This window comes from Schistocerca americana, chromosome 4, assembly GCF_021461395.2.
Source record: "Schistocerca americana isolate TAMUIC-IGC-003095 chromosome 4, iqSchAmer2.1, whole genome shotgun sequence".
Classification (NCBI taxonomy): domain Eukaryota; kingdom Metazoa; phylum Arthropoda; class Insecta; order Orthoptera; family Acrididae; genus Schistocerca; species Schistocerca americana.
In genome coordinates this window covers 583664652-583677361 of record NC_060122.1, presented here as the reverse complement: position 1 = coordinate 583677361, position 12710 = coordinate 583664652, and the positions used below count along the sequence as shown (strand labels likewise).

General features: G+C 42.1%; 1 protein-coding gene across 3 annotated transcripts in view; it reads left to right on the top strand.

The window, feature by feature from the left end:
• Positions 1-12710, top strand: part of LOC124612802 (PC-esterase domain-containing protein 1A-like) — a 260996-nt gene that overhangs the window by 228890 nt on the left and 19396 nt on the right. For all 3 annotated transcript variants that reach the window (XM_047141219.1, XM_047141217.1, XM_047141218.1), the window contains one exon: positions 170-243. In XM_047141219.1, coding sequence (XP_046997175.1) covers positions 170-243 — 74 coding nt within the window. The remainder of the gene's footprint in view (positions 1-169; positions 244-12710) is intronic.

The window sequence follows — 12710 nt, the reverse complement described above, 5'->3', positions numbered from 1 at the left end:
TTCCATCTTCCTTGCGACTGAGATGGTGTTATTGTTGTTATTATTATTATTATTATTATTATTATTATTATTATCACCATGAATGTTTTTGTACAGATGTAGTTACTTTGCAATTACTTTAAAATAATGCATATTTTATTTGACAAATCATGATGTTTGAATGTTCCAGGCGAGCACCAGATGGTGTACATTGGACACCAGTACCAGTGCGGCATGTAACAAATTTGATTTTGACTCACATAGGTAAGTAATTTGCATGGTCAGTCCTCTCTCTCTCTCTCTCTCTCTCTCTCTCTCTCTCTCTCTCTCTCTCTCTCTCACACACACACACACACACACACACATTCACGCGCACTTGTTATGTGGACATAGGTCACGCATCAGATGAGTGTTACCAACTTCCGTCACACAACTTAACATCGCTATCAAACCTCAAATGATATTAATTTATGAATATGTTAATTTTTATTTGGCCTACTAATTGTTATTGATTTCAGCCCATACATCAGTACCAGAATGAGATGTAGTTTGTACTATTTGCTCTTGGAATGTTCTTTGAAATATTAGTGATATGATTTGGAAAAATTATGTATTCAATTTTATTTTGAATAGATGATTTATAGCTGTCAAGTACCTAAAAAAAAAGTTTTGCACAATAGTGTATGTCATATCTTCAATGAAATACTACCAGTTTGTCATACAGGTAATTCGCAGGCATTAGGAAAGATATTAATTATAGTTTTTCCATGATACCGTATCAGTAACTCCAAATCCAAAAGCAGGGTCATCAGTGAAATACAAAAATTACCACTGAAAGAAATTTTATTATGAACTCCAGCATACAGCCAGAATAGAACTGGAATCCTGGAATACTGGTGGTTGAGTTTGGACTGGCGATCCGCACCGCACCACAAAAGCAAGCAATGCTAACCATTGTGTCACACTGCAGGACCACAGCAAGTGGCATTCTCCTGGACAAACAGCAACCACTGCTTCGTAGGAGCTGATTACAGCATCCTGGATCTAGATGTTGTCAGTGGTCATCTGTATGGCAGTGCTGGCTGATCTTGCTGTCTGCTCATGTTGTTATATCCTCTTCACTATGGTAAGTGTTGATGAAGGTAGCCCAGCTTTTCAAAGCTTTGCAATAGTTAAGTAGGTCTTCAGTTTCCTTGAACCTCCCATTGTCGATCTGCACCACTGGTCTGTAGTAAGGCTTCATACAGAGGACATGAATGTTCATACAGAGGACATGAATGATGTCCTATTGCTTTTGTTTAGTTGATGAAGGGTCTTAATTTTTGACTTCATATGTGATGTCCAACAAGCTGCAAAGGATACAATATGGCCCAAAGGAGCACTTCTAATAATCTCAGTTTCCGCACAGGTATAAAAATCAATACCAACTCTCCAGGGCTGTATCTCACTGGTGTTACAGCACTCTTTCTTTCTCTTGTTGGTACAGGTTCCGTATGTGAGCCAGCCGCCTTGCTTCTTCGTCTCCTGGTGTCACGTAGTCATGCTGAGTATTGCCCAGTTGAAACAGAAACAGTGTATCCATGATCATTTTATTCTCGTGACAATGGAGCAGAAAGAATGGTATGAAACAGGTAGTGTCTTGATTTGCAGTGTTGTCTGCAAATGGCAAATGGCACGATTCCAGTCTTGCTGCTCAAAATAAACACATGTCAAGAGCATGTCTGCCAAAGTTGTATTAAAGCATTCTGAGAGACCATCTGTCTGCAGTGGTAAACAGTTGTTTTCCTGTGGTGATATCGCAGTGTGAAATTACTGCAGATCAAGGATCCTTGCAATTTACAGAGCTTTGGCAGTCACCACAGCTTTGGCAGTCACCACAGCTTTGGCAGCTGCGTAGCGGGCGACATAGTCAGTGCAGACTTTTATTCTTTGATTCCCATTTCTTCAACTTCGGGTACCTCCACAAGAGGTTGGTACCAATTTGGTGGAATGGCATTGCTGCAGGTGGGATTGGTATCAGGTCCCTCAGAGGTAACTGCGGTGTGTGCTTCAATTGTAGGCTTTTCTTACAGTGGCCCACATTGTGTCTAATGTATCAGTAAAAATCGGGCCTGTGATTCCTGCATCTGATTCGGCCTAGAGTCATCAAGAATCCTAGATGACCTGATGTAGGAGCATTGTGGAAAGGCTTCTGGGTAGTGGGCTGTAGGAAAGCTGTGAAGATGAGCAACCATTTTTTTCCCTATTAAATCATAGTTCGTCCTAACATTGTTCCGTTTATTAATTGAAATCCTCCTTTGATCAGTTCCTCCTCCTTGAATGTTCCTGTGATTTTTAGTAGTGCTGAATCTTCCTCTTTTCAACAGCCATGTCATTTAATGCAACAAAGATGGAGATTTCATCCACTCTCCTCTGTTCCACCAAAGGATTCCTTGAAAGGCACTCAGTGTCCTAGTGTTTCCATCCACTTTTGTATACCACTGTAACATTGTACTCGTGAAGCTTTAGTGCCAGTCTCTCCAGTAAACCTGATGGCTCTTTTAGGCTAGTATGCAAGTGTAGAGAATCGCAGTCAATCACCCTGGTGAATGGTTTGCCAAATTAACACGGCCAGAACATTTTGGTAGTCAAAATAACTGCAAAGTCCCCTCTCTCGGTTGTAGAGCATTACATCTCTGGAAACTTAGGTTGTCACCTTTTCAGCACTTTCCTAAATTTGCAGTTGAAATGCATACATCCAATGACAACAAATGAAAATGAAGTTCTGTCTTGGCATTTTTGTCATACAATGCTAGGACCAAAGGAGGACCTCATTCCAGGAAAGTTTGACATCTCCATGCAGTAGTTCCTGCAAAGAAAATGCCTTTATACGGAAGTCCTTTATGAATCACCAGTGGTATGAGCACATTCCGAGAAAACTTCTCACTTTGTGACTGTGCTGAAAATCAGAAGGTCTGTTGCTGCTCTTATTTTTTTCTGCATCACATCGGACTCCACCGCCATTCACTAAAAATGTGAAGATTTTTATTTTTTGGGCTGTTTAGAGGCAAGTTTCCAGATTCAGGTGGAGGCCTGCAATCTCATCATATGCAGTTTTCCAGTGGGTTGGATGTTCTTAAAAAAAAAAATGACAATGTCATCCAGATGTCAAAGACACACCATCCATTTAAGATGTCGAAGGAGTTTGTGTCATATGTTTGAAGATGACTGGAATATTACACAGTTGAAATGATATAAACAAACTTACAGAAGCCTTCAGGAGTTACGAGGGCAGTCTCTTCCTAGTCAGCTTTGTCAATCTAGATTGCCAGTAGCTTGTCTTCATGTCCATAACTAACAAATACTTTGCTTCTTCCAAACAGCAAGGGTGTTGTCGGTGGGTAGACATCTTTCTTTGTAATGTTGTTCAGTTGTCCGTAGTCTACACAGAAATGCGATGTGCCGTTCTTCTTCACAAGGCTCACAAGAGAGGACCAAGGAATCTCTGAAGATTCTGTGTCATCAACTTGAAGCATCTTTTCCATTTCCTCTCGGATTACCCATTTTTTAGCTAGCGAGAGTCCTTGAGAGCACTGGCTGACTGGTGAATGACCCCCAGTGTTGCTATGGTATTTTTACCATGGACCACTTGGTTTGCTTTTTCTCCTCTCAGGTCTTGAAAGCATCTGAAAAGACTGTCACTCACCGATGTTATTTCCTGTTCAGGTCAGATCCTGTTGGCAGTTTGATAATAGCCCTTCATTGTCTGTAGTGATGCAGAGTCCGATTCATCATCACTGAAACTAAGCTGTCCTTACTAGACATGAAGCTGCTCATGACGATTAGTGATCAAAGTTCTCCTTTACCACCTACAGTGCTTATGGTCACATGTGTATTTCTTTTCTGAGGCTGAGTAGCTGATTGCAGTCAACAAAAGCTTCACAGTTTAACTGAGCATCTTGATTGAGGCTTGAACTCGACTATTTAGTGTTGGCGAGGTAACATCATCTTCAGCAGCAAATAGGTACCCCATGCCATCTTTGTTCCATATGCTTGTTGGAATAACTTTGTCAATCCGGAGCCCTGGCACTTCTGATGCCTGCAAGAAGTCTCATATTTGAATAACACAATAGCTACATTCTGTGAAAACAACAAATCGAAAGAGCTGTGTTTTATGATTGATAGTTATTCATGCAAGACGCGTTCTTTTGGGTTGAACTCACTTAGTTTTCCTGAAGTCAGAGGCTAGCCGAGCAGCCAGTACCTTGGTACAACTACAGGTAACAGCTGATGCGTTCAGGGAGTGGTGCATACAGCAATGGACTTCATCCTATAGGTCAACTATTATAGTCTGCAGTTAACTGGCATGGATAGAACTATTGTAATGGTTGATGTCTTGTGGTGTAGTTGTCATTGAAACTGCACATTCTTTCTCTGCAGTAGCATACATGGTGTCCACAAGGGAAGCACGCTGCCATGCTGTCCTTTTGTTCAAATGTCTGTTCTTCTATGGGGCGTTGCACTTGGCGTAGGAGTTGGCTTACCTTTGTTCTCTGGTGCTGGGTTATCATTAAATGGTTGCAGCATAAGTCAATTAAATTCTTCTGGGTTTGAGGCCGCATTGTCAACTATAAAATTCCAATGTTTTCCGACTGTTGCAAGGAGTCTTCCTCAGGGTGTATTGCTAACTGCTGAATGAGCACTAGTTTGGTTACTTACATACTATGGAGGAGTGCTGTCATTGGATATGAGGGTGAGGAGAAAGGGTATTAGGAGTTCATTTTAAACTAAACGGAAGTTACGCAAGTACACGGGTCTCTTGAAATGCGATCTTTATCGTGCAGCGTTCCTGATTTTCTGGCACCGCTGATTTGTTGTATTGTTTGAAGCAGATATATCTCTCGTGTTCAGTTAACCTTCTGCTTATTAGACGTCCAGTCTCACATACATACACCAGTCCACATTCGCACCCGATTTCATAAACTCCAGCGGCATGAAATTTGTCAATAGTATCTTTCGTTGAGCTCAGAAAGTCTTTCATTTTGTTGTTGCAACGAAAAGTCAGCTTAATACCTGGCCGGTGGAGAATTTTGCCTAGACGTTCAGTAACCGCTTGTACATATAGTAGTAGAACAGTGTTGTGTGCTTTGTTCTGCATGTCCCTGTTGCCCTCCTCCTTCGGCGCCATGGTTTTGTGTATCATCCTGATGTCATAGTCATTAGCTCCAAAAATGGACCTGAGGTTCTGTAGTTCAGCTTTCAGATTGTGTTCATCACTGATCCTGTTGGCTATCTTAGTTAAAGTTTGCAGGGCCAATTTCTTTTGCATAGGATGGTGGTGGGAGGATGCATTTGGGTACCTGTCTGTGTTGGTGGGCTTACAATAAACTCTGTGTCCAAGCTTCCAGTCAGGCTTACGGTAAACTTCCATGTCGAGAAAGAGCAATACCAGTTATTTTCTATCTCCATGGTAATGTGAATTTAGCTGTGCTACTGGTTGAGATGTTGGTGGAAGTTCTGGAGCTCTTCCTCTCCACGTTGCCAGATAACAAAGGTGTCATCAACACATCATAGCCAGCAGTCAGGGCGTAATGGTGTGGACTGGAGTGCTGCTTCTTTGTACGCTTGCATAAAAATGTCTGCTGCGGCAGGCGGAAGAGGGGAACCCATAGCTACTCTGTCCATCTGCTCGTAAAAAAATATGGATCTGCGACATTCGTGGTAGCCTCAACATGAACAACATAAAACTGGGTGAACTGTACCTCTTTCTGAGTGGAAAACTGGATGAGGATGATTGGGAGAAAGTAGACAGGTTAACCTCCCAACAAGCCATAAGGTCAAGTGCAAGTACCACCAGTCGCCAGATTATGAAGTTCGACAAATTGCAACGGAAAACAACAATGAAGGACCGATTCTGGACAAGCGACGAACAGGGGTGAAGCTGTCCAGCCACACCTTGCAGCCACACACATGCTGGCTAAAGGGATGAACTATGCAATCGCATCGAAACTAGTTCCAAAAGAAGACATTATCGAATCAGTGAAGGCCTCAGTTTGTCATCTACCACAACCAGAAGCAGAGAAGATTCGACAGGAAACAGTACGAGTCTTGGCTCACGCAAAGCCTCCAAAGCAAAACATCAGTAAGGAGGAACATCTTGCCATCAACTCTCAGATAGTGGTAATACAGGTGGACAAGAGCAATGCCACCGTAGTGCTGGACACAGTAGATCATGATAAGCGGATGGAGGATCTTTTGAAGGAACCCGTTCACTATAAACAAAAGGGAGATCCGATGGCCAAGGTAATGAAATCGATGCAAACTAGGATGAATTTTGACATGACCCAAAGACTCCATCCACAAGTGCCACAGCCACTGAGAATATATGGTGTACCAAAGACCCACAAAGAAGCCTGTCCTTTATGGCTGACAGTGAGTAGTATTAACTCATCAACCTACAAATTAGCGAAAGAATTGGCTCCGAAGCTTAGATGTTCAGTGTGCCACACAGATTCATACATCAAGGACTCCACCCATTTTATAGATTTTTTTGAAAGAAAAGGGTGTCTCAGATACTGATCTGATCATCAGTTTTCTCGTGAAATCTTTGTTCATGAATGTACCCCTGACAGACACCATGAAAATCTTTGAGGAACGCATGGCACATGATATCTGCAAGCTAGTGTGCCGCTGTTTGATGACCACCTATTTCAGGTGGAAAGGGGATTTTTATGAGCAGACAGACAGTGTAGCTATGGGTTCCCCTCTTTCGTCTTCCACAGCAGACATTTTTATGCAAGCATTCGTAGAAACAGCACTCCAGTCAACACCATTACGCGCAGAACGCTGGCTACAATATGTTGATGACACCTTTGTTATCTGGGCACACAGAGAAGAAGAGCTTGAGAACTTCCACCAACATCTCAACCAGCAGCACAGCAAAATTCACTTTACCGTGAAGATAGAAAAGAACGCTGCCTTTTCTCGACATGAAAGTTTAACATAAGCCTGACAGGAAGCTTGGACACAGAGTTTGTAGGAAGCCCACCAACACAGACAGGTACCCGCATGCATCCTCCCACCACCATCCTATGCAAAAGAAATCAACGCTGCAATCTTTAACTAAGAGAGCCTACAGGATCAGCAATGAACGCAATCTGAAAGCTGAACTACAGAACCTCAGGTCCACTTTTGGAGCTAATGGCTACGACATCAGGATGATACACAAAACCATAGCACCGAAGGAGGGGGCCAACAGGGAAATGTAGAACAAAGCACAGAACACTGTCCTGCTACTATACGTACAAGGGGTTACTGAACGTCTGGGCAAAATTCTCTACCAGCCAGGTAGCAACAACAAAATAAAAGACTTTCTGGGCTCAACGAAAGATACAATTGACAAATTTCATGCCACCGGATTTTATGAAATCGTGTGCTAGTGTACGTAGGTGGGACTGGGCGTCCAATGAGCAGAAGGTTAACTGAACGTGAGAGATGTATCCACCTTAAACAATACAACAAATCAGCGGTGGCAGAAAATCAGGAACAGTGCAGGATGAAGAGCGCATTTCGAGAGGCCCGCATACTAGCGAAACAGCCGTTTAGTTTAAGGAGGAAGATTAGAGAGGCTATAGAAATAGCTAAGCGACCTGACAATTTGAATAGAGAAGACGGGTACCGACTTGAGTGTCTTGGCTGCCAGCAGTGACAGCTTTGCAGAAAGACAGCTCTCACAAAGCAACAGGCGTGCGGTAGGCCACAGAGTGCTGACGCATCCTAGTCGATACTAGGCAGTTAGTAAACAATGCTATACTGCAACTTCCTGGCAAATTAAAACTGTGTGCCCGACCGAGACTCGAACTCGGGACCTTTGCCTTTCGCGGGCAAGTGCTCTACCAACTGAGCTACCGAAGCACGACTCACGCCCGGTACTCACAGCTTTACTTCTGCCAGTACCTCGTCTCCTACCTTCCAAACTTTACAGAAGCTCTCCTGCGAACCTTGCAGAACTAGCACTCCTGAAAGAAAGGATATTGCGGAGACATGGCTTAGCCACAGCCTGGGGGATGTTTCCAGAATGCTCAGTTGGTAGAGCACTTGCCCGCGAAAGGCAAAGGTCCCGAGTTCGAGTCTCGGTCGGGCACACAGTTTTAATTTGCCAGGAAGTTTCATATCAGCGCACACTCCGCTGCAGAGTGAAAATCTCATTCTGGAAACATCCCCCAGGCTGTGGCTAAGCCATGTCTCCGCAATATCCTTTCTTTCAGGAGTGCTAGTTCTGCAAGGTTCGCAGGAGAGCTTCTGTAAAGTTTGGAAGGTAGGAGACGAGGTACTGGCAGAAGTAAAGCTGTGAGTACCGGGCGTGAGTCGTGCTTCGGTAGCTCAGTTGGTAGAGCACTTGCCCGCGAAAGGCAAAGGTCCCGAGTTCGAGTCTCGGTCGGGCACACAGTTTTAATTTGCCAGGAAGTTTCATATCAGCGCACACTCCGCTGCAGAGTGAAAATCTCATTCTGGAAACATCCCCCAGGCTGTGGCTAAGCCATGTCTCCGCAATATCCTTTCTTTCAGGAGTGCTAGTTCTGCAAGGTTCGCAGGAGAGCTTCTGTAAAGTTTGGAAGGTAGGAGACGAGGTACTGGCAGAAGTAAAGCTGTGAGTACCGGGCGTGAGTCGTGCTTCGGTAGCTCAGTTGGTAGAGCACTTGCCCGCGAAAGGCAAAGGTCCCGAGTTCGAGTCTCGGTCGGGCACACAGTTTTAATTTGCCAGGAAGTTTCATATCAGCGCACACTCCGCTGCAGAGTGAAAATCTCATTCTGAATGCTATACTGCAGTTGCCGCTCAGTTTTCTGTTCGCCGATTTCCACCAATGACAAGCAATAAACGAAACTCCAATGGAAAACACCGATTTCCACCAGTGACAACATGCAATTCAAAGACCAATAAAATGATTTCCTAATGCCCTTCCTCCTCACCCTCATATCCAATCACAGCACTCCTCCAAGGTATATAAGTAACCAAACTAGTGCTCATTCAGCAGTTAGAAATACTCCCGGAGGTAGGTGCCTTGCAACAATCGCCGAGACGTTGAAATTTTATAGCTGACAATATGGCCTCAAACCCAGAAGAATTTTATTGGCTGTAACAAAGGCCGCAGAAACTTACGTTTATGTTGCAACATAAGTCCGAGTCGGCAGAGTTTGTTCTTCATGGTGCATTCAGCTGGTGGCAGAGATTGGTGCTAGTGATGGAAGCATCTCATCTTCAGCATTGTCTTACCTCCTGATATAGTGGGTCAACATTCATGGCTGCTATCTTTTGTTTACATGTTTCGACAATTATGTTTTCCATAAAATTCTTCCTCTTCTATCACGCCCCGACTGCTAAGAAACTCACTGACCTACATTTGAGTGATATCTATGCTTTCTCTGTGTCAGACTGTACTTTTTCACCTTTCTCTCATGTAACTGTTTCTCTAGATGCCAACAAAGTGTACAACCAAATACTGAAAGTCCTGATATTGTGATACCGACAGTAGGATGAGTAAGTGATTAGCCCAAGATGTGTGTGCAGATGTCAAATGGAATATTACATTGTATGAAAGTATCTAACAACATTATCTGTCATCAACAATCTTTTTCACCATAATAATTTAATAAGTGTTAAGTCAGTCTTACATGTTGAAGTTATGGCAATTATCATCTTCTATTGAAAAGGTCTCTTCTTACACATGATGCTGAAAAGAATTCAGTGGTAACTGGTGGAAACTGAGAGAGCCTGAGACAGAGTGCATCGGTAAAATATGAGAGAAGGGAAAAATATGTCGGAAGACAATGCCCCTGTCAAGACATTCTTTGACAATGGGAAAAAGCAAAGGATTCAAAGTACAGATTTAAGGATATCTTAACATATTCAGCAGGTTTGGCTGAAGATGTTACCCAGTGAAGATGTTATAGTATATGTAGAAAGGTATTTTGAAGTCCTTACCCGAGTTGCACTTTATCAAGTTGAATGTACTCAATAGATGAATGTGAATGCTATATATCGACCTGTAAGAGGATTGTGTCAAAAAACTAAGTGCTGTTTGATACAACAAGAGCATTGCACAGGTAGGCGGAGAATTTTCATGTTGTTCTGTGTGATGGTTCTCTCCTTCACGAAGTGATCATTTTGTTAGTTTCAGAGAAGTTTGTAGAACTAGATAAAAACATAAATACTCTACCTACAGTTCAGAGTCAAATTTGGTTCCGTGTCATACATAGATCTCGTTAGTTACCAAGTCCCGCAATCCCAGAACTTGGCTGTGGATGGAAATCTAGAGTATGCCGCACTGTTCTGCAGATTTTGAGCCCCTGACTGCTATGATGTCATGAGCAGCCGTCAGATGTCCCCGGAATATCTCCAACATAAATCACCACCACACCAATCCAAATAGAACCTAATTTTCTTTTTTCTAGTCTTCCATGACTCAAATCTCGGCTTTCTATGAGCTACCGCACTCATGAATCCACAATGTCAGTTCAGCTGTAAGGGTGTATATCAGCAACTTCCATTGGCCACCACACGCATTTGCACTCTTACACTAGTGAGAAGAAGGTATACTTTAGAATGTCCAGCTCACTTTGCAGTTCCACTTTTATGCATAATATTTAGTTGATTGATATAGTTACCTTCACTGGATGCTTTGAGCATATATTGTAAGCTTAATTACTAATAGTGTTGCTATGATACACCTCTGTTTTTCTTGTTTCATTCTCAGAAACCACTATATGCTCTGATGATGATTTCTTTTCCGATCACCGAGCGAGGTGGCGCAGTGGTTAGCATACTGGACTCGAATTCAAGAGAATGATGGTTCAATCCCGTGTCTGGCCATCCTGATTTAGGTTTTCCGTGATTTCCCTAAATCGTTCCAGACAAATGCCGGGATGGTTCCTTTGAAAGGGCACGGCCGGCTTCCTTCCCCATCCTTCTCTAATCCGATGAGACCGATGACCTCGCTGTTTGGTCTCTTCCCCCACACAATCCAACTCTTTTCCGACACTGACATTCTGTGTCGCATACATTCCCTCAACATTTTCAATTTTGACAGAAGATTTTAATTAATGAAGAGTGGGATCCCAAACTTCACTTAAATTGAACCCTCTGCATGTTAAATTATTTGAATAGAATACATAGTTACATTGTAGAAATTAGACATCTGTATCACATTAGTGATCTTATCATATTCATAATTATAGTGTTCTAGTATTGTTTTGAGAAATTGATTTGTGTGCCTAGTTCAGTTGGGTTTGTTGTTCCTTGCCCCTGTCCTTGTCTGTTGGTGGGTTCTGCCCCCAAAAGACATGCCACAACAGCACAGATTGCAGTATACCCTATTATTAAGAATTTAGTTAGTTTTTTTAAAAAAATATTATTGACAGAGTACATTGTGGTGCATGTGACCGGGTAAAGAGTGCACCAACATTGAGACATATCAGTATTGGTTTTGTATCTTTTATGAGATGCTACGCCTGACCCTCATTTGAAGTCTTCACCAGGACAATTGGTTTGGAGATCTCAGGATCAACAGGAACGCCACCAATATGTGATTCTATACCCATCAGTAGATGAGATTATAATAAGCATAGTCTTCATCTCGACAGGAAGTGGAAGGTAACCTGGTTGGTCTAATACAGTGGTAGGAAACCTAAGATAGGGGATGGGCAGAGTCCTGAGTGCTAAAGTAATAGTGGTTACAGATACCAGAGCAGCACCTTTTTCAGGGTAGAGTGTACAGAAGGAACCACTTTTCAACAGAAGTTACATTTGAAACAAACCTTCAGTTTGCGAAAATAACTAAACTGCTTGATTCTCATCCTGCGTCAGTACAAACAGATGTTAATATAAAATTTTTGGCAATGATGAAACATTTCATTTCCACCCATTTATATCTGTCAATGTGAAATGCCAGTAAATTAGTGAACTACTTATATGCATTAATACATTAGTCATCAAAATGCCAAATTGATGTAATTTGCAACACTTAACATATAGTGGCAGCTGGTGTAGTTGTATTTAATGTTAGAGGATTTTGACTGGTAGAGGAAAAAGTTGCAACATTCCTTGTGGAATTATCATCAATTTAAGAACACAGATATCCATAAATTTTGCTTGGAGCAGAATATGGAAGCGTATGCGATGGAAATAGAATTTCGTAATAAATCCTTTGCAATAGAAAATGTGCACTGAATATTTACAGAGAAATAGAGATACAAGGTGAGTTATTAACAAATCAATTTTGTGTATTTAAGAGTTAAAAAAAAGAATAATACTGGTTACCTGTGATTTAAAATGTAGATCTTCTTAAAAACTTTTCTTGTAAGAATTTTTTAAAGTTGGTAACATCATCTGTCAATTTATTTCCTATGGCAAATTTGCCTACTAGGGATGCTAATTTCTCAAAAACAGCTGTCAATAGTGTCTGTACAGGAAACTCTAATGAACAAAATTATGTACAAAATGGCCTCTCATTACATGGCATGAAGTTCCTCCATGTTACATGTTAATGCCGTTCAAGGGAAAAAAAAAAAAAAAAAAATCTGCTATGAGAATTCGGGGGTGAGGTGGGGTGGGGGGTGTAGTCAGTAGCCAAAGACATGAGCTAAAGTGATACATACAGTGCTCATGATGTTAATAAAAATAAAACACCTTTATATCAAGTTCTTACTTTATCTGAAACTTCCCTCCCCCCCCCCCCCCCAAAAGGGAGGGGGGG